A 22,477-nucleotide genomic window follows, 5' to 3' on the forward strand; every position below is an offset into this window, starting at 1 on the left:
GCTGTACCTCTTAACAAAAGTATAAATACCTACTACTTCGTTCTACCGTTTTTAAAAGTAAGTTCACATGTTTTTGTTTTCTTTCCTTCTTACTTTTCTATATGAGGATGCCATATCACCACTAAAAATTGTGATCTTACCTGGTGACTTAGCTTCTGAAAGTCCCCTCCGGTCATTCATTGATATTAATACCGTTCTGTACCAACTTTAAACTTGCACTTAGTAGAGATTTTCCATGCATCCTGTTCGATGCAAATGTCTGCAGTAGCTTTATCTGTCTCAAGGTATTAAGTATACAACTCAGCTGCCAATATCATTTTTTAACAAATAAAGCAATAAAATTAAATGTTTCTTTGAAAAGTGAGTCCATCACTAGTCATTCTCAACAATCATTGGGTTAGACCGTCACCTCTTCACTACTCACTTCATTGTGGGCTTTAATTTGTGAGATATAACAAATGGGTCTCTTTTTTTCCTCAGATTGATTTTCACGGCTCCTATTCAGAGGCACATCCGGCTGGTGATTTCGGTACTGTTTATTTACATTTACCAGATTTTCTTTTGTGCTAGTTATATTTCACTTGCAGTCACTATTGTACCTTAAATGTGTATTTTTTTTAAATCTCTTGCCACTAGCTTTCTATTTTAATATTGCAGTTTGGAGTACAGTAACACCTCATTTCACATAGAGATGTACTTCTGTAAAGTTGCATGTTTTTTTCGGTAAAAAAAAAAATCCGTTACATTTTATCATTAATTTGCATCATTATTTTAGAAAAGCATTGCTTTTTAAATTGGATTTAAATTCATTGCCTAGTGTCTCCTAATACTTTAGCTTTAAATTGGTAAACTCCATCTTTTTTTTCTATAGTAAATTACCTTTAAATATACAAAGTATTGGTGAGTGATGTTTATTTACAAGAACCCTTATGGCCCTTCTTAAAGTAAAAAACCTTTTGGTTATATGGGTGACTCTTTCTTAATTCATGTGTTTCACTAAAATTTTAAAAGATCACTTTTTCTTAAAGACGTGCTTATACCTAAAACAATGAATGGAAACCTATAACAATGTGAAGAACTAATAATCTGGATTGTGCAAATTTGTGTTCAAAGAAGCATGCTATGTGTTGTCATTAACTCACCAGATGCAAATATTTTCCTCATATCATAGGAGGAGACGTGTTGAGCCAGTTTGAGTTTAATTTTAATTACCTCTCACGGCACTGGTAAGAGCAATGTACATTTAAATGTGTGATACCAAATGGCAGTTAGGAGCTTGACTCTTTTTCCCTTAGGAAATATAACTTGCAATGTAATTAGGAGCCTTCTGCGTTCGTAAATTTTGAAAAGTAAAACTAAAGATTAGAATAGCCTAAGTAGATTCTTTTAAGAATTATGCCAAACATATAAAATAATGTATTTTTATAAATAAAAAAATTAGATGATGCACACTGTGTGGCTGCCACCTAGCTTAAGAAGTAGAGCATTGCTGGTATCTAGAAGCTCCAAGTCTTTCCCGCTCTATCACATCACCTTTTCTCCCACCAGATGTAATCACTACCCTAGATTTTCTTAATCATTTAGTTGCTTTTCTCTATAGTTTTACTACATGTAGCTATATCCATATGCAAAATATTATATGGGTTTTCATTTTAGATAAATAGAATTACACAGCATGTATTTTGCTTAAATTTAATGTAATTAAACTTAAAAATGTTTTTGCTTAAAATTATTTCTCTGACATTTAATCATATCGATATGTTCGGCTGTAGTTCCTTGATTTTCACCACTCTATGGTCCTCCATTGAGTGGATATACCAAAATGACTTCATTCTAATATTGATGGATGTGTAAGTAGTGTAAAGTGTTTTTGCTACACACAGTGTTGCCATGTACTTTTTTGCACATGTATTTTTGCACCAGAGGGGAATGTCTTTCAAGCAAGTGGCACCAGAAGTGGAATTGCTGGGCTGTAGGGCTTATGCATGTTTAACTTAAGTAAATAATCCCAGACGGTCATTCAAAATGGTCTTCCCAATTTGTACTCCCGTCAGCTTTGTTCTGCTTCTTGTGTGTTCTCCAATACTTGGTATTGTCCAGCTTTAAAACTGTTCTAACCTATTTGGTGTGTAATGGTATCTCCTTAAAGTTTTAATTTGCATTTCCCAGACTACTAATGAAGTTGAATATTCTTTTGTATTTTATCGATTGTTTGTATTTCATTTTAAGTGAAAACCTTTTGTTTGGTTTTTAGCCTATTTTTCTGTTGGGTTGTCCTTTTTATTTCTGAGTATTCTCTGTATATTCTGGTTTCTAATCTTTGTCCATTTATCATTTATTTGTTATAAATATCTTTTTATAGTTTGTGGCATGTCTTTTTACTTACGGTGTATCTTGATAAACAGAATTTGTTAATTTTAATGTAGTTGAATATATCAATCCTTTCTTTTGTAATTTGTACTTTTGATGTCTTATTTAAGAAATCCTTCCCTACCTTGAGGGAATGAGGTTATTCTCCTACGTAGCCTTCTAAATCATTTATAGTTTCATTTCTTAGCTTTATATCTTTAATTTACCTGGAGTTAATTTTTTGTATATTCTGTGACAGAAATTTTACTTTTTTCCTGTAGAGATAACCGATTGTCTCAGAACCATTTATCAATAGTCTGCCCTTCCTCACTGATCCGTAACGCCTTCTATGACATAAATTAAAATTCCGTACATATGTGGGTCAGTTTCTGGGCTTTCTATCATGTTCTGTTGGTCTAATTGACTTTCCCTGAGCAATACTGATTTTTAAAATTACAACAGCTTTAATACATCTTGACATCTATTAGGGCTGATTTCCCAACCTGTACTTTTTCTTCAAATGTACCTTGTCCCTTCTCTTGCCTTGGCTCTTGGTAGGATCAAGTTGCCATGTTCCAGGAAAAATCTTGTTGGAATTTTGTTTAGAATTCTATTGACTCTAGAGATGAATTGGAAGAGAATTAACAATTTTGCAATATTGAGTCTTCTTATCCAAAAATATGCTATGTTTTATTTAAGTTGTCTTTAATGACTCTAAAATTTTATAAGTTTTTCCATCGAGGTCTTACACATCTTATTAGACTCAGCACCATAAATGGTAACTTTTGGAAACAATTGTATTTTCTAATTGATTGCTGGTGTATAGAAATGTAAGTGACTTTCTAATTTTGATTTTGTATCTAGCAACATTTCTTAGCTATCTTATTCTAATTATCAGGAGATTCTTTTGAATTGACTCACAATTCATAATCTACAAATTGTAACAATTTTTTGAAATTCATTTATTTATTTTTGGCTGTGTTGGGTCTTCGTGGCTTTTGCTTTTCCTTTTCAGTCTTTATACCCATAATTTCTTTCTTGCTGTATCATATTGGCTAGTATTTCCAGTACAATAGAAGTGGTGATATTGAGCATACTTTTCTTGTTCTTTATTGTAAAGAAAACGCTTTCAATGTTTCATCAAGTTTGCTGTAGATTTTTGGGAGTATCCTTTATCAAATTAAGGAAGTTTCCTTCTATTTCAAGTTTGTTAGTAGTTTTTATTATAAATTAATTTCTTGTGTATTGAACTCTTATTCTTCATCTGTTGAGATAGTTATTTATTAATCTGTTAATATAGTGAATTATACTAATCTATTTGCAAGTATTAAATCAACTTTACCTCCTGGCACAAAGCCAATTTTGCAAAGCTATATCATCTTTTTTTATATTTGCTTCATCTCTTCTTGATGTTTAGGGTTTTTGCATCTATTTTTATGAGTTAGTTTGTACTGTAATTTTCCTTCTGTCTGTGCTTGGTTTTGGTATTAAAGTCATCCTGGCTTCATGAAATCAGGTGGGGAGTATGCCTTCCTTTGCTATTTTCTGGAAGTCTGTGTAAGATTATAACTCTGATTTCTTGAATGTTTGGTAGAACTTGTCTGTAAAGCATTCTAGGCCTGATGTTTTCAAAAGTAAGGACTCTTAAAAAACTTTTAAAACGGTTTTAGGACTGTACAGTTTTTCAGTTTCTTCTTAAAGAGTTTTATATTTTTCTAGGACTTTTCCATTTTGTCTAAGTGTTTGAACATTTTGGCATAAGGTAGTTCATAATGTCTTACGCTTTTTTCTTGTTTTATTTGTACCTATATTCCTTTGTTATCCATAATGTTTTTTATCCTGCCTTCTCTTATATTTTTAAACAATTAATCATGTCTAATATTTTTAGTTTTATTATTAAAAAAATAAACTTTTGGCTTTGTTGATCCTCTTTACTATATGTTCTTTTTCTCTTTCATTATTTTTTCTCATATTTATTTTCTTCCTTCTATTTTCCTTCGGTTCCTGTGAAATTTGAGTCTTGATTTTAAGGTCTAGCATATGATCAATTTTTATCAGTTTTCCATCTGTACTTGAAAAGAATGTTAATTCTCCAATTTTTGATTTAATGTTATATATATACTTATTAGCTCAAGCTTATTAAATGTACTGCTCAAATCAGAAGATTTGTAAGCTATAATTAAGATAGTCTTACTATTTTTATCTGGTTGGTCTAACAATTACTGAGAAATTTGTTTAAAAATCTCCCCCTGTGGTGGTTGAATTTTTCAGTTTCTCCTTGTAGTTAGTTTGCCATACATGTGTTTGAAGATACGTTGTTAAGTATATTTGAGTTTTAAAGTCTTATATTTTTCTAGTGAACTGAACTTTTTATCTGGTGACTCTTTATATCTCACAATGCTTATTGCCTTCAAGTCCGCTTTACCAGATATTACTGTAATTACTTTTTGTTGTTTATTTTTTCTTCATATGTTTACTAAGCAGTCAGGTGACATAACTCTATCCCTCAGTCCCAGCCTCAGCCCCTGAGCATGGAGAGCTGAGAGTTGGGAGGAGTGCTTACAGAACAAAGAGGAAGTAGAGCTGGGGGCTTGGCAAGTTGCCCATTCCCATCCCTGGTCCATCTACCTTAGAGCTAAGGGAGGCCCAGAACCAACAGGTCACTCCCAGATCAGATGAGGCCAACTGGCCTTTGGATGTCCCAGGAAGAGGTGGTGGTAGCAGTGACATGAGGTTTCCCTCTAACGCTCCACACAAGGTCATCTGCACTGGATTAGATGTCCATTTCAAATTGTGCGTCATCGGGGATCTTGTCTTCTTTTGCTTATATTCACTGGTGCTTGAATTACTCAAGGCTTGCATTAGAGTTGCATTTCTCCAGAGAAGGTTTGTCTTGCTTTCTGCATGCTACCTCAAGGCACCACCTGGGACCACATTAAGTTACTTTCAACCCTTGAAGTTCTTCTGACCACACAGCTGGCATGAATGAAAGACAAAACATTTGTGGGGCTGGGTAGTTGTTATCGGTTCTCAGGGGAGATATTTTCCCCCTCTCTATCCTTTGCCAAGATGAAGACAGGCAGGTTTCTTTGCTGTCCTTGTTGGTATGTTGAGTTTATTTCTAGCTAATATTCGTGCAGAAGGTATAGCCTTTAATGAGGAGTTTCCTCTGAGATGGCCCACTTTTGGTATTTGGTGGTTCCTATACTTTATCTCCTGTCTCCTGCATACCACACAGCCATCAAACAAACAAAACAAAACAAAAAACTCCTAGGTTCCCAGGTTTAGCAGATGTCTCCAGGGCAAAAGCTGGCTTCCCACATGCTTACTTCCCAAAGTTTCCAGTTTCAATTTATTTTTGGCTTTTGGAAAAATTTCACTTTCTTTTTAGCTTGGTGATGCATCTAAGCAAATATTTTTGTTATTTTGTCTAGCCTTTTAAGCTATGTTTATGGGGAGGACCATTCTGGTGCGCTTGTGAAGTAAAAAATGGAAATCTCAATAGATTCCTTCTTATAAATACACTAAAATCAGGTTTTATTGGTTGTGATTTCTGTCTGGTATATTCTAAGGTTTTTTTAAAATATAAAAGATAACAGTATAAATCTAATTTTTAAAATGCTGCTCTTCTTCCAACTGAAATAACTAATATCTGTGAACCAAAAGATTGACTTAGAATTCTCTTTTACTACCTTCCACTATGTACTCTGAAAGTAGGATGTTGGGGTAAGGAGCCATTTTTGGTGTTTTTAAAACAATGATTCTTGAGAGTAATTCAACTCAAGAGAATAAAAATACTTTATATTGCTCCTTGAACTCTGAATTCACAAAACTAAACATTCTTTTTATATTTTATAGTTACTTATCTTTGTATAAATATTTGATTAGGGTACCTGTTTGCTCTGCAGCATTGAGCAAATTATTGAACTTTTCTGTGCCTTAGTTTCCTGTATGTGAAGTAGGACTATGATAGCACTAACCACTTGGGGTTGTTGGTAGGATTAAATAAATAATGAATGTAAAGCCCTTTGCATGGTGTCTGGCACATAATAATCCTGGAATAACTGGTAGCTGCTACTGCTGCTGTTATTATCTTCAACTTCAGAATCAAAACAACTCTTATTCTAATGCTCTTCTCAGGTATGTGCCTGTTGAAGATCTCCTGGAAATTTATAAGAAACTCTATGGCCGAGCAGTCATCACCAAAAATGCCATTGTTGACTGTTCATACCTTCAGTTCTTGGAAATGTAAGTGTAACTAGAGGAATGTTTGCAGTCGATTTTATTGTGACTTCCTTAACTTTCCAATGTTTAAGTTTTCTGAGAATGGATATTGGATTTATGGATTTTGCTTGTTCAAAGGCAGTTGCTTGATAGTGGATACATGTTGCTGGAGTCTTATCTTCATTAATTTGCCTCATTTCTTTGTGGAAACCACAGCTCACAGTCAAAATTATTGCTTATGTTGCAGGTATGGTGAGACGTTAGCTGTTTCCAAGGTAAAGGCATTTATTCTTCAAAATCTTAAAGTGTTATAAAGATACCATGAGAAGCACTTGATTCATTTATTTATTGACTTATTTTTCTTTCTCTGTGCCATAGCTTTATCCCACTTATTCTAGAAAGTCCCCATTTTTGGTGGAACAATTTCAAGAATACTTCCTAGGAGGACTGGATGATATGGCATTTTGGTCCACTAATATTTACCATCTAACAAGTTTCATGTTAAAGAATGGGACCAGGTGAATTCTTACTCTATTTCTCCTTCCAATCACTCCCTGCTTTGCTACCCTGTCCCCAACATAACTCTCAGGTTTTTCAATTGATCAAATGAAGAACAAGAAAGTCTCATGAAGTGCTATCCTCTCCTAATCAAGAAGGAAAAGAATGGGACTTCCCTGGTGATCCAGTGGTTAACACTCTGTGCTTCCACTGCAGGGAGCATGGGTTCAATCCCTGGTTGGGGAAGTTCTGCATGCCACGTGGCGTAGCCAAAAAAAAAAAAAAAAAAAAGGAAAAGAATGGAAACTGTTTTCTCAAAACTCCAACTAGCTCCCATCTGTTTAAGTTTGCTGATGTCTCTCCTGTCTTAGGGATGAAGAGGTAGATATTGCAAGGTTTGTGGTCTGGGAGAAATGGCTCAGGTGGGAAGGAATCTGCTTCCACAGCTGGACTGCATCTGTTTCTTTTGGGAGACCCCATGCTGTGGGCTGGGGTGTCCGCCTCCCCAAGCTCCAGCAGTGGATGTGGCCATCCTCCTCTCCACCCGATCGAACTCTCAGGGCTCTAGGGTTTAAAAGGTTACTTCACCTAACCCCCGCACTCCAAAATGAAATTGGAAATGAATGCATTCATAAAGCTCAGCCTTCTGTTGGAATTTGACATCTAGCCCAGATGGGACAGTTGCTCAACCTCCAGCTCCTTTTCTGTTCCTCCCCAGCACACCTAGGAGGAGCGTCCATCAGAGACTCAGATGGCGTGTAGAAGAGGGTAGACTGGTCTTGTCCCCAGATCCAGCTGTAGTAGACATTTCGGCTCTCACAGAATCTGTTCATGGCCTGAGGGAGCCAAGGTTCTCTCAGAACCCATGTCCGACCATACCGCTGAAGATGCAGCCCCTCCCTCCCACGCTGTTGAACTGAGCAGGGTAGGGATGGGTCTGGATAGGGACCCCTGGAGGCAGCACCTGCTGCAGGGAAAGGGCAGGGTGGGAAGCTGAAGCGGCAGCGGGCAGGGAGAAAGAGGGTTCAGTGGCAGGAGCTGCACTGGGGTGGCTATTCTGGGTGAGGATCACAGGAGGGTTGGGCTTTATAAGTTCAGGGGCCTGTATGAGCGCAGCTCCAGAACAGTGTACACTGCATGATCATCCTTTGCCCTTAAAACATCTGCTAGTGGGCTTCCCTGGTGGCGCAGTGGTTGGGAGTCCACCTGCCGATGCGGGGGACGCGGGTTCGTGCCCCGGTCCGGGAGGATCCCACGTGCCGCGGAGCGGCTGGGCCCGTGAGCCATGGCCGCTGAGCCTGCGCGTCCGGAGCCTGTGCTCCGCAACGGGAGAGGCCACAGCAGTGAGAGGCCCGCGTACTGCAAAAAAAAAAAAAAAAAAAAAACATCTGCTAGTATTCAAAGAATGTTAACCATAATTATATATTATGTTTTATATTATGTACACAACATATATATATATGTGTGTGTATGTATATACAACACAATTATATATATTGTGTTGATTTGAAACAAAATTCCCTTTGATAAATTCAACCTTAGCCTTGCTTTTAAGACTCGGCAAGTAACAGTGTGGCAGATGGAAACCATCCAATATAAATAGCACTTTTAATAGTGAAAATTAACCTTCATTGAAATCCCCAAGCTCTTTTATGGCTGTGGGTGTTTCAGTCCATGTGTGTTGTAGAGAGGATGAACTTTGGAATTTAAGAGACGTGTCACTCTCTATTGACCTATCCCAAGCAAATTGTTAAATCTCCCCAAGTCTCAGTTTCCTCGTGCGTGAAGTGTAGGCAGTAATAATTCTATCTTTCTCATAGGGCCTTGTGAGGAGTAAATGAGATCACTCATGTAAAGGGTTTAGCCTACAGTAAGCACTTGATAAATGTGGGCTACTAGTAGTAGTGTTAGAAAAAAGTTAAGTTTGTATTGGAGGGATTCATAACACATGGCCATGTTAGAGTGAATGACCTACATTTATTTGTTTTATAAAGTCCAAGTGTATTGATCCCTAAATTGGAAAAACAATTTTGGTGTTTGTCTTTGGCTCAGTTGTCCAGCATAGCTAAGGAAAGTTCTGTAGCTGGACCTTATTCTTTAATTAGGAGGAGATAACTGAGAAAAAACAGATTTCTTGTCTCTTGATCTGTCTTAATTTATCAAGGCAGAAAATTCCATGAATTGATTGTATCTTTACAGACATTTGCAAAGAAAGATTCATCAGAATTTATGCAACTCTATGGGAAATTTGGAGAAAGCTCCAAAGAAAGACAACGCAAACTCATGACAGAAAGAAAAGCATATGTATTTTCACATTATAACTACTTCTTAACTTACTGATACGTGATGTTCCAAACAAATTTGTGTTACTTGAAACTCATAGTATATCTTCCTAAAGAAACAGTGAAATAACGGTAGTTACGTTCCCAGCCAGAACTCTACTTAACTCAAAAAGTATTTGTAATTGTAGTGCTAACCTTGTAAGGCTGCCGTCTAAATCCCGGTGGTGCAGAAAAGAGAATTTGAGGAAAACCTTTTCCTCAGCTTAAAGCTGGCCCTAAGAAAGATTTTGAGGGGAAAAGTTTGCCTTCAGCTCTTTTCTGAATTCCTTTTCCAGCAACCAGTCCTTTTGCCCCAGGCTCATACTTCCTTCATAACTGCCCTGAAACTCCCTCAGTGACCTCCAAAGCTTCCTCTCCTTCAGAAGAGTCTTCATTCTGGAAGAGACTCTTACAGTGTAATACCCACTCCTTTAGTGCTTCTGTTCAGTGTTAGGGAGAAAGTTCACCTCTTACATTCTATCAGCAACCTTTTCACTTGTAGAAAGGGATACTTAGTTACCTATTTAATTATTAGTTTATAAGTTTTTGTTTTTAAAGGAATGAGAATGAGAAATTAAAACATTGAGCATAGATGGGCAAAAGGTGGCACAGTTGGGAATCAGTTTCTTTCAGTCTCTAACTCTGAGATGGTTCACGTCAGCAGGGAGAACTCAGCAGGTGGAATCGGGAGGGAAGGGGAAGGCTGTGAGTCTAGAGTGACCAGCCGTGTGGCGCTGCCTATGTTACTGTAGTAGCACCTGCTTATCCACCCTCATTAAGTAGGGCTCAGGCCCTTTACCAGTCCTGCCTGGCTAAGTTATAAAACCTCTGCATGAAGACTTTTGGAAGTGGTTTGAAATGTTACACTGATTCTCAGAAAAATTCATGCTTGAAAGGAAGGTAGAAAACTGCCTAACTCATTTGACTATTTCCCCAGTAACTGCAACCTACCTGAGAACCCTCTGTTTATCGCATGTGGCAGCCAGCAAAACAATACCCACGGGTAAGTGGATTCCAAAATGGCTCATAGAAAAAGAACATCTCACTCTCTCAGAGGGGTGCTCAGTAGACTCTGAAAGCATGGGCTTTGTAGACAGAGGTTCAAATTCCAGGGCTGCCATTTACAGCTGTGTGATTTTTAAACAAGTTGCCTAATTAATTTTTGAGCTGCAGCTTTCTCCTTTGGCAAACTGGAATAAATACATATCCATACTCCCAGAATTATTTTTATGGATTATGTGCGAGAATGGATGTAAAGCAATTAGCACGTTAGTAAGTTGCTCATTAACTGGTAAATGATAGTTAATAGTTATTATTACCATCATTATTGTTATTATTCATAAAGTTTGGCCAAATTCCACCCTGAAAAAGTAATTATCAACAAGACAGGGTGGGGAGAAGTCCTCTCAGTTAGTTTCTGAGGAAGAGGGCCAGAGGATCTGCTTTGTATTCTAAGGGGTGGTGTTCCCTGCTGGACTCAGGTACCAACCACCAACCATTCATTCATGCATTTAATAACTATATTAATCCTAATAAATATTATTACTAATAATACAATAAAACAGTACAAATTATAAAATAATATTTCCTCATCATTATGTGCCAGGAACTAGTTCAGGCATTTAGAGACCTCATTGTGAACAAGACAGAAACAGTCTCTGCTCTCAGAGGATGGCGGGTGGATGGGTGCTGTAAATACCCTTGAGTATTAGGAAGGACAAGTGTTGGGTGCTCAGGATGTACCACAGAGTGTCCTAACTCAGTCACAGGAGACTTCCTGTGAAGAACTGATGCTTCAACCAAGATATTTAGGGTGAGCAAGTGTCCGATACTCAAAAAGAGGGCATTGCAATAAAAGATGCTAAGGTGAGAGAGAGTTCGGAGCTTCCAAAGAATTGAAAATGTGCAAAAAGTGTTCAGGTAAGCCCTCACTTTTTAATTTATGTGAATTAGGTAAGTTTTGTTTTGTTTTAATTAAATTGAACGCCTTTAGGCTGGGTTTGCAAGCTCTAGATTGTCGGGATCCCTACACTGGCTGGTATCTTATGCAGACCCCCTTTGTTCATTTGTTGCCCAGCTTCCACTGTAAGCGTCTCTGAAACCTGTCTGGCTTCTTTAGGCATCTGATTGGTAGACTGGTTAAAACATATGAATTTGCAAATGTACTTTTATTGTATAATTAATTCTTGCATGTCTTTAAGGATAAATCAGTCCACCTGCATACTGGTTTCCCGAACAGCTATGACCTTTTCTTAGCCATTTGTATGAAATGTTGACTTTCGATTTTTTTTTTTTTTTAATCTGGAAGGAATTCAAACTTATACGCCTATAGAACTTACTTTTGTAAGGACAGGCTTTTTCAACCTTGGAAATTAAAAGATGTGGAATCTCCTATAAAAGGTTTTCTAAAAATTTTTTTGTGTTGCTGTTCCTTCAACTTGCAGATGCTAAAATTTTATGGCCTTTTAACCTGTGATTAACTTAACTATAGTTTTCAACTCAGTTATTCAGGGGGAGTTGCTATTTCCTCAGTCTTAACCAGTTTATTCTTCTCTCTTTCCAGCAGCTCAAAAGTACAGAAAAATGATTTTCATAGAAACGTGACTGCAGCCCTAACTAAAGATATTGGAAAAAATATAAACTATACCAAACGAGGAGTGTTCTTTAGTGTGGATTCCTGGACTGTGGTAAGAATTTTTGGCTTGTAATGGAGAGACAGGCACCTGCCGCTTCCTGTGATACCGCGTTTTGTAGAGTCGCTGGTTGTTTAATCGTTCATTGAAAGTCACCTGGGCATGAGCCAGGCTCGCAAGTATCCTTGGCCTCCAAGTCTGGCTTGTTCCAGAAATATCCCATGATGAGAGTCTGGACCTCAGTGGCCTTTGGCAAGCCAGGTGGAGCCCAAGGTGGCCGTGGGGCCAGTTCTGCTCTGTCCTTAGGCAAAGTGTGTCAGCAATATTGTAGGCTCACTGTGCAAGGCCCGACACCAAGGGGGCACCACTGCATATGAAGTTCCTCCATGAGATCATCTTAAGTGTCATTCCACCATGGAGATAGAAGATGAAGGGGAAATAGCCTCTGACATTTAGAAAATTTCAGTCTAATAGGGGTGATAAATACAAAAATAACCATTTGTGAGTAGGATGCAACAAATCCTATGGTTGGGGGTGGGGGTGGGTACATAGACTCTCATGAAGATAAAAAATTATATCCCTACTATCAGAGGAGGCTTCATGGAGGAGGTGGCATTTGAGTTAGGCCTTGAATACTAGATGGTTTTTCATCAGTGAGCATGTATTTCTGGTAGTGGGTTGGGAAAGTTTCACGATGTTTGGACATCTGAGTAGTCTTGTTTGCCTGGAACACAAGATAAGGGATACAAGGTACTTGCGAGAGTTGGGAAGGGAGAAGGGTTTAGACGACATTGTGAGCTGGTCGAGGGCCCGGGCAAGGCCTGCTTCACAGGTCTGCAGCCTGCATAGTCACACAGAAGGCCGCCTCACTTGGTTTAATGCTCTGCTGTCATTGCTTTAAAATTCTTAATAACTTGGGAACAAAGAAATTTGCATTTTCACTTTGCAATGAGTTCTACAAATTATGTACCCACACCTAGACCTGGGAAGCTCTGTCAAAACAACTCTCATTTGGTCTTGCAATTATGTAGATCAGTCTCCTTTGCAAAGGGAAAACTGTGTAAGAGAAGGACTTTATACTCCCAAGGCCTGGGTGGTACCTGGCATGGTGCTTCCTGGATGAATGAGGATACCAGAGCTGGGCAGCAGATGAGTAATCTGTGGATGGCCTGCCAGTTAGACTGGAGAAACGGAAGGCACAGTCCTTTCCTGCAGGGCCCTTAACGGGCACTTCTCTGGAGCCTGAGCTGTCCAGGGCTGTCCCATGGCTCTGAGCTGATTCTGCTCTGGGGCAGGCCCGGGAATTCTTGTTTGGTCTTATGTTACCCCTGGGTGGATTTCGAGTTGTGTTCCCTGAACTTGCATGGATCTGGTGCCTGGCCAGGTTGTTCAGGGCCACTGCAGTTTGTATTTGTGTCTCTGCAGTAACCACGCTAAGAACAATTCAGCATCCCAAGCTGAGGGGCTTGTTGTCCCCTCATTTCTCTCGCATACAGCTTCCAGCACTCCACACGTGACCACTCGTGCCTGCCCGGTTTCTTGGGACTCAGAGCAAATCCAGCAGCCTCTCAATTTGAGGGTGGTTGGGAGAGTTTCTAGCATTCCTGGTGGTATTTCAGTTCATTTTTTTGGGGGTGGGGGAAAGAAGGATATATATATATATATATATATATATATATATATACAAATATAATTACAGTTCTAGATTTGAATGGACTTATCTTTAAAAAAAGTTTAGTTCGTAACAATTATTTTGTTCAGTTACATTCTGCAAATTAATAGACCATCCTGACTTGGTTTAGGTTAATCCCAGCTGACTCTTTCTTTCCGTGATGGCCCTGACCTCTAGGGCTATAACTCCCATCTGTGAGCACACACTGGGGGTGTGATTTCACTCTCCTAATTGCCAGTCTTAAGTCGTCTTACTTGTTGATAGGAATCGATAAGTTTTTTTTCAGCACTTGTAAAAACTTGTTTCCTAAAGTCTAATGCTTTTGTCAGGAAACGGTAGCTTTGTTGATTATGCTGTGTCTTCTTCTGTCTGTAATCATTTTATTTCAGGATTCCTTATCTTTCATGTACCAGTCTTTGGAGAGGAGCATACAGGAAATGTTTACTGGCAGCTCTCTGCCACTGACGCATGTTTCTAGCCCCTCAGCATCTTACTACTTGTCATTTCCCTACACAAGGCTTGGTTGGTACGTATGAGTTTATCTAATTCATTTTCATCAGTATTAATTTCAAGCAGTCATTCACAAATGTTTTAAATGGTGCCTGTTAGCACTTTATTTTCCAATCAATTCATCAACAAAAACAGTAATTTTGTGGTTAAGTTCTGGTAAAGATAAAATTATCTCCTTAAAATTGGTCAAAAATATGTTTAAATACAAACAACTTTTACTTTATTAAATAACCACAACAATAAACTATTACTTTATAGAATATTTGTGAAGCTTCAATGTTTTCGGAGATAGATTATTACAGATATCTTGGCATCTAATGACATTAGAAAGATAAAAGCAGGTAGCTATTATGGTGACTGGACTACTATAACTTCATAAGGCAAAAGCCTAGCACACCACAATAATTTTATAAAGAGAATGTTAGGGATTCCTCTGATTTTAAAGATCAACTGTTACCAAACTGAAATCGAGTCCCCTCGCCCGATGCACAGCAAAGCCAATCTACTTATACCGAGCTGCGGTGAAGGAAAGTACAGCATTTATTGCAGGGCCCCAAGCAAGGGAGTTGGAGACAAGCCTCAGGTCCACTCCAATTTGGTCTTCGAGTTAGGGGTGTTTTTAAAGGGGGAGACCAGTGAAGCTGGGATCAGTCATCATCTTGTGACATTTCTTAATCATACTTTCAGGGGTCAGGATGTTTCGGTTTATGATTCTCTGGCCAGGTGGTCCATGGCTCGGGGATTTGGTAGCTCGCTTGGCCTGGAGAAACAACCTGAGTTTGTTTATATAATTAACAACCTTAATTATATCTACAACAGCCATTTTAGTACATTAACGATGTTATCGACAGCAGCTGTTTTAGTCATCTGACTCTGGTTGATTAGTGTTCAGTTAGCAAAGGATTGAGGTCAGAGGGGACAAGAAAGGGAATAAAGTTTTGGATAGAAAGATTAATCATAAACTCAGTAAGGGAACTTGGTTTTAGGGGGACTCAGTTTCACAACCAAACTGAGCCCAAGGATATAAAAGTGACTATTTTTTGGAGGTTTTTGTGAAACCGCTTTTTTTAAACCACACTTTTTAAATCCAAATAACATTGCATTTCCCTTGGAACAATATACTGACAGCCCTTCCTCTTCAGGCCGCTAATGCATTCAGCTCCAGCACAAGGAATGGGGGGTGAATGCTGTCTTTACTGGCCATTCATTTGTGAATAATGAATAGCTCTTCTTGGCTGCCTTCCTGAAAATCCAAATGAGGGCCTCCTGCTGGGCTGTCTGCCACATGGGGCGGGGGAGTGGGGGGGCAGCACAGAGGTCCTTCCTGGGGGCCATTACTGGCCAGAGTCCAGCCTCGGGAGTGCAGAGACCAGCAGTGTCTCCACGGTGTGCATCTGACCCGGTTCACCAGGCGTCACACCCGTTAGAAACTGCTCTTCTCTTTTTCCTCTGTTCTGCTATTTATTCTTAGGCGGTAGTCAGAACCAGAATAAATAAATGACTTTTGGTCATTCCAGCCCCGCCAGAGACGTTTGAACCATTGACTCAGTTTGGCCAACTCTGTAACTGGTAGGTCATGGGCTCTCATTTAGAAACATCCACTAAACCTGTTAGGCATTGAATTTTTTCCAATATAAGCCACCCTATGTAGCTATGGTAGAAGTAAAATGGTCTACTTACCACAAACTTGTCTTTGATCAGGTAACAAGTTGAAGTGAGTTGAGCCGATTGTAAAGTAACCTGTGCGATTGGCTGATGGGGAATTTCCTCTCTGTTCTCAGGTGGAGCCTGGGATTGTGCTTTGGCTGCTCTGGGTTTTGCATGTAGGACAAGGTGCTTTTGTGAGGATGCTTTTTATGTGTTCAGGTTATGTGGTCCAGAAATGCGCAGAGGCCTTGATTTGTCCAGTTTTGTTGTTATTTTTTCTGCCGGAGAACAAGGCTGAATCACACACACAATATAACCTCAGAGGTGAATATTCACAACAGTCATACAGGATGGAAAAATCCATGAGAGGAAGTAAAATTCTAGAATCCAGAAAGGAAAGGAGCAGAAGACCGTTTTACTCATAGCTCTCAGTAGACACTGCAGTGGGCTCCCTCTTCTTCCCTACAGGGCAATGACCTCGGCTGACCTCAACCAGGATGGGCACGGTGACCTGGTGATGGGCGCCCCGGGCTACAGCTGCCCCGGCCACATCCATGTGGGGCGCGTGTACCTCATCTATGGCAGTGACCTGGGCTTGCCCCTCGTCGACCTGGACCTAGACAAGGAGGCCCATGGGATCCTGGAGGGTTTCCAGGTGAGGCCCCCATCTCATATTTTCCCTTTTAGTGTCAATAAGCCACTGCCCGCATTTCCCGGCAAACTCTTCCAGGATGAATGACCAATAGCAAGAATAATGATAGTAACAAACAGCTGGTGGCCAGCATTTGTGTAGTACTTTTCATGTTTAAAAGCATGTTCACGTCATTAATCTCATTCTATCATTAACTTTGAGTGTTTAGTCCAATACCTTCCAGAAACACCCATACTATTTAGTGGCTTTGAGTAGCCAATCAGAATGTGATACCTTGATAATATAAAACCTCGTTTGGTGTGTTTCTTTTAATATAAATAGTTTGTCTTGTAAGAATTTTAGATTCACAGAAAAGTTGTAAAGACAGTACAGAGAGTTCCCATGTACCCTTGACCCAGTTTCCCCTGTGTTAACATCTTACGTAATTATGGCATACTTGTCAAAGTTAAGAGACCAACACTGGTAACTTGCTATTTTTAAAAAAAAATTATTTATTTTTGGCTGCATTGGGTCTTCGTTGCTGCGCACGGGCTTTCTCGAGTTGCAGCGAGCAGGGGCTACTCTTCGTTGCGGTGCGCAGGCTTCTCACTGCAGTGGCTTCTCTTGTTGCAGAGCACGGGCTCTAGGCACACGGGCTTCAGTAGTTGTGGTATGCAGGCTCATTAGTTGTGGCGCACGGGCTTAGTTGCTCCGCGGCATGTGGGATCTTCCCGGACCAGGGCTCGCACCCATGTCCTCTGCACTGGCAGGCGGATTCTTAACCACTGTGCCACCAGGGAAGCCCAACACTGGTAAACTGCTATTAACTGAACTCCAGACTGTTCAGGTTTCGTTCCGTTGAGTCATTATTCACCACCAGAGGAGTCCCGCAGTGACTGTACAGATGTTCCGCACGGAGACAGCATGAATTCCTCGTGGGAGCACTAGAGACCGGGAGGGTTTTCCTCCCTGACGTGTTTGGTATTAGTCCTTACGTGAGCAATAAATAAAGAGGGGCCGACAGAGCCCTGCTACCAGCCACAGATGAGTATGGGGGCTTTGGTGACACTGCAAGCTCCAAATATCAAGCACCAGGGGAATTTGGGGTCAGATGGTTTCTTGCCCCAGACATACCGTTAATACGTTCGCTGTGGAGTTAATGCTGTGAAAAAATAAGATGGTGCACCTGAACATACTTTAAATAATGAAAAGCCCAATGGTTTATAAGCTAGGTTTTTTAAAAAATAAATTTATTTATTCTTGGCTGCGTGGGGTCTTTGTTGCTGTGAGCGGGCTTTCTCTAGTTGCGATGAGTGGAGGCTACTCTTCGTTGCGGTGCACGGGCTTCTCATTGCCGAGGCTTCTCTCGTTGCGGAGCACAGGCTGTAGGCACACAGGCTTCAGTAGTTGTGGCACATGGGCTCAGTAGTTGTGGTGCATGGGCTTAGTTGCTCTGCGGCATGTGGGATCTTCCCGGACCAGGGCTCGAACCTGTGTCCCCTGCATTAGCAGGCGGATTCTTAACCACTGCACCACCAGGGAAGTCCATATAATCTAGTTTAAGCTCTGATGGAAGGAGCCTTTGAGTCCGAAAGGTGTTAAGTTGATGACCAGTGTAGGAGGTCACACAGTACCAGAGGGACAGCATTTTCTGGAACCTTCTGACACCACATGAGAAAGTTCCGAAATCAACTCATTCTTGTTACTTCTTTCTTCACCAAGCCATTCCCCTGTCAGACTGTGGTGTAAAGTGTAATCCTTTGGTCTCCTGTAGACAAGGAATAAGAAAGGCAACTGCTTCCTGTGTATGAGAAATTCTCTCAAAGACACTTGGGGTGAGGAAGGAGGTAGCTCCATGCTCTCTTGTCCCAGTGACCTTTGATAATTTGGAAGATGGCCAGATTAAGGCATGTGCTAGGGATGGGAATCCTGTACTCATCCCTGGTCTGCAGTTAACCTTTCTGGTCCTTGTCTATAAAGTGGAAGATTAGGATAGATAAGCATTTGCCTACTTTTAGAATGCTGTGCTTTTCTTGGAATGATGGTTACCCTGCAGGAGGGCTTGATGGTAAAGCTAGTGGTGATGAAACGAACCCATCTTCAGTTGGCAGGGACCCCTACTCATTGGTCCCCATACTGCCCCAATGCGCTTGTGTCCCGGGGCAGTCCTCTCTTATTTATCAAGTTCCTGCCTTGTAGAAAGGGGCTGTGTTCTCAAATGCCATTGCGCCACAGGTATAGGGAGATTAGCCAACAAATAACAGATGTGGGTTCTGAGGCGTGTGTGTTATGTGGCAAGCATCACTTGTGCAAGACTCTTCTTCATTGTTAGATAAGTTGTGAAAGAATAGGAGAACCTCATGAGTTATATTTAGGTCTAGGCTCACTCTAGACAGTAGGAGATGAAAGATCTAGAAAATCCACCTTGGAAGAAAACTGTCCCTGAATGGAGTGAATTTTCCATCTGTAAACCACAAAAGTAGGAGTAATAAAAGTATGTACGTTAATCCATGTGAAATGCTTAGTGTCTACAGCACTGTCATCGATAGAACTTTCAGTGATGATGGAGATCCTTTAAAGCTGTGCTGTTCAGTGTGGGAGCTACTAAGTGCTTTGGCTTTTGAGTATTTGAATGTGGCCAGTGCAACTGAAAAACTCTTTTGGTTTAATGTTAGGTAATTTAAATTTAAAAGTAATAGGCACATTTAGCTAGTGGCTACCGCACTGGAGAGCATGGCTCTAGAACCTCCTGAGTATTCGACAGATGTTAGCTACTGTTATGTGATTATTATCTTGGATACTTTCCAAGAGGAGTCTGGTCCTTAACGTGGGGCATGATACACACCAGACCATTTTCTGAAAACCTAGAACTTTTAAGAACCGACATTCTTCTCTCTGGCACCTCATCTTCCCCTTGGGGCAGACAGATGAGCCAAAAACATCCTTAGGGCAGAGCTACCCATCTGGCGGGTCATGGGTGTGTTACAGGCGGCTGCAGTTTTGCTCCTCAGTCCTGGGATACTGGGTGGGGTCCCCCAGGGAGTCAGGTGTGCTCTTCCTGAGGTTGTGGCTCAGCCCAGGGGAAGTAACTGGTGCCTCTTCAGCCTTCAGGTCGGTTCGGCTCTGCCGTGGCCGTGCTGGACTTTAACAAGGACGGCGTGCCGGACCTGGCCGTGGGAGCCCCCTCAGTGGGCTCCGAGAAGCTCACGTACACAGTAAGGAGGCTGCTGGGGGTGATGGTAGTGGATAGGGCGGGAGGGGAGGAGACACTGAGCGGCGACTCCGGAGGAAAGCAGGCAGCAGGGGTGCCGGGCAGAGCTTTTGTAGGGAGATGGTCCCAGCCCCCCACGCAGGTCCTTGATGGGACTCCGGTTACCTGGCAGCTCCTGTTCCTGCCTCCCTGGCCTTAGTTGGGCTTCACGGGTGGCTCTCCACCGGGTACTGTACTCTCCCTCCCCCCTCCCCCGGGATGCTGAATGATAGGGAAGGTAGAAATTCCAGCTAATCCATAGCTTCCTGTCATCACAGCAGGGAGGTGACTTCCTGGATCTTTCCTCTCATGCAAGGAACCCAGCGGGTTCCCTCTTTTCTTACCGAGAGCAGAGATCCTGGGTCCTGGCCCACAGGGCTTTCCTCCCACAAGTCCTCCACACCATAGCCGGGCACCGCGAGTGACAGTGGAGTCAAAGGCCCTTCGTTTCCCTCTCCTACCTCACCCTGTTTCTAGTCCCGTGAACAATTTGTCATCCAGACCCATCAGGTGCCCTCACATTAGGACTGGAGCTCACCTAGCTCCCTCCACCTGGAAAGCCCTTTCTCCCCTATTTTCCATAGGGGTGAAATGTCACTTCTTGCAGGAAGTGTGATCTAATCCCTGGCTCAGGAGACACTTCGTTGTTCTGTGCTCGCTCCACCTTGGTAGCTCCCCACGCTGTGGTGTCACAGTTGCCAATTGGCCAGCTTTTGGGGTGGAGAGAGGTTGGTCTCATCCACCACTGTGTACTCAGTCCTTGGTTCACTATGGAAAATAAATGCATGTAGAAGGAGTAATGATGGAGACAGGCAAGTTATAAGACGAGAACTGAGAACTAGTTCGTAACACAGTAACAGCACGGTCTGCATCCCAAGGCAAGTAAGCAGTACTGACACACGTGTTAGTGTTCAGAGAAATAATGGGCTGGGCCGGAGGAGGGCTTCGTTGAAAAGCCAGAAACTGAGCTCGGGCTTGAAGGGGTGGGGAGTTGAGTAGGTCATTCTGCAAATACACTGAACAATTATGGATGGCAGATCCGGAGCAAGACGCTGGGGAGGCAAAGATAAAAATGACAGTTTCTGCTTTGGGGGCTCTAGTAGTCTGATGGACGTGGCCAATACACAGGACTGGACACTGACTTCTGGCAGTAACTAAGCTCCTGACCCTACAGGGCTCTGATGGTGATTTATTTCATCATCAGTCACCTTTGTCTTGATATTATTTAAGGTTCTCGGGTCACCACCAAGTCTTAACGATCGCCCTGTGGTTTGTCCTTGTCTAGGGTGCGGTGTACATCTACTTCGGTTCCAAACAAGGAAGACTACCTTCTTCCCCCAACATCACCATCTCTTGCCTGGTATGTTGAGCACCTTTGACAGGTACAGAAAACTAGAACTCGCCATATCCTACTTGCCTCAAGGGCTGAGTAAGACGGATTTTCCTGTTTCCTCTTTAGGACACCTACTGTAACTTGGGCTGGACACTCTTGGCTGCAGATGTGAATGGAGACAGTGAACCTGACCTGGTGATTGGCTCCCCTTTTGCTCCAGGTGGAGGGAAACAGAAGGGAATTGTGGCTGCGTTTTATTCTGGCTCCAGCCACAGCGACAAAGGTAGTGCTTTCTGGGGCTGGGGGTGGAATGGGCGGAGACCTCCGCTGCTCTAGTCTGTGGTGCCTTCTCTTGCATATGGGTTTTTGTCCTATTTTCCTCATTGCATAGCATTTCACCTAAATTTTCTAACACTCTTATTCTTACAGATGTTCTGGCAAATGATATGGATAGATTCACTGAACAAACATAGAGGGATCCAGTGTGTAGGTCCAGATCCAGAGGAGGGAGCGATAGTTATTCTTATAGTGTCTCAGTGGAATGGAAGAGTAGAGACACTCAAGCATCCCAGTGATGCTCTAACTGTCCAAAGGCCCTTTTTGCCGTGCGGCTTGTGGGATCTTAGTTCCCTGGCCAGGGATTGAACTCGGGCCCTTGGCAGTGAGAGCACAGAGTCCTAACCACTGCACCGCCAGGAAACTCCTAACAGGCCCCCTTTTTTAATTTATGTATGCATGTATTTATTTATTTTTGCGGTACGCGGGCCTCTCACTGCCGTAGCCTCTCCCGTCGCGGAGCACAGGCTCCAGACGCGCAGGCCCAGCGGCCATGGCTCACGGGCTCAGCCGCTCCGTGGCATGTGGGATCCTCCCGGACAGGGGCACAAACCCGCGTCCCCTGCATCAGCAGGCGGACTCTCAACCACTGCGCCACCAGGGAAGCCCCAGGCCCTCTTTTTAAATAGCATCCTCTACTCCACAGAAGTGAGCTCTAGAAATGCATTGCTTATATGAAGCGTGAGTTCCATTTCTGACATTGGGACCCTGGGGACAGCAAGGGGGCACATGAGTTGTGGCAAAAACTCAGCCCAGTGAACCCATTTCTCATTGTCCTACAAAAGGGGCCCACTCTTTCCATTCTGGTAGTCTTTCCACATAAAGTAAAAGGCACTGGTTGTCTTGTGTAGAAGAGCTGAATGTGGAGGCGGCCAACTGGATGGTGCGAGGCGAGGAGGACTTCGCCTGGTTAGGATACTCCCTTCATGGTGTCAGTGTCAACAACAGGACTTTGCTGTTGGCTGGGAGCCCGACCTGGAAGAATGCCAGTAGGTGAGCACTGATGTTGGGGCCCAGGGACCAGTGAGCACGAGGGGCAGGTGCCTGTAGCCGTGGGAGCCCATTGAGTGTGG

At 41.9% G+C, this 22,477-nt stretch overlaps 1 protein-coding gene across 4 annotated transcripts in view; it reads left to right on the forward strand.

Moving 5' to 3' along the window:
• Positions 1 to 22,477, forward strand: part of GPLD1 (glycosylphosphatidylinositol specific phospholipase D1) — an 85,741-nt gene that overhangs the window by 52,643 nt on the left and 10,621 nt on the right. For 3 of the 4 annotated variants that reach the window (XM_032647454.1, XM_032647455.1, XM_032647452.1), the window contains 13 exons: positions 481 to 529; positions 1,172 to 1,226; positions 6,490 to 6,597; positions 6,821 to 6,848; positions 6,952 to 7,091; positions 10,330 to 10,395; positions 11,956 to 12,079; positions 14,087 to 14,223; positions 16,323 to 16,509; positions 19,590 to 19,700; positions 21,021 to 21,095; positions 21,195 to 21,351; positions 22,256 to 22,397. In XM_032647454.1, coding sequence (XP_032503345.1) covers positions 481 to 529; positions 1,172 to 1,226; positions 6,490 to 6,597; positions 6,821 to 6,848; positions 6,952 to 7,091; positions 10,330 to 10,395; positions 11,956 to 12,079; positions 14,087 to 14,223; positions 16,323 to 16,509; positions 19,590 to 19,700; positions 21,021 to 21,095; positions 21,195 to 21,351; positions 22,256 to 22,397 — 1,379 coding nt within the window. The remainder of the gene's footprint in view (positions 1 to 480; positions 530 to 1,171; positions 1,227 to 6,489; positions 6,598 to 6,820; positions 6,849 to 6,951; positions 7,092 to 10,329; positions 10,396 to 11,955; positions 12,080 to 14,086; positions 14,224 to 16,322; positions 16,510 to 19,589; positions 19,701 to 21,020; positions 21,096 to 21,194; positions 21,352 to 22,255; positions 22,398 to 22,477) is intronic. The other variant, XM_032647453.1, reaches the window with a different exon arrangement.

The sequence above is a fragment of the Phocoena sinus genome, chromosome 11, assembly GCF_008692025.1.
Source record: "Phocoena sinus isolate mPhoSin1 chromosome 11, mPhoSin1.pri, whole genome shotgun sequence".
In the NCBI taxonomy this organism is placed as follows: domain Eukaryota; kingdom Metazoa; phylum Chordata; class Mammalia; order Artiodactyla; family Phocoenidae; genus Phocoena; species Phocoena sinus.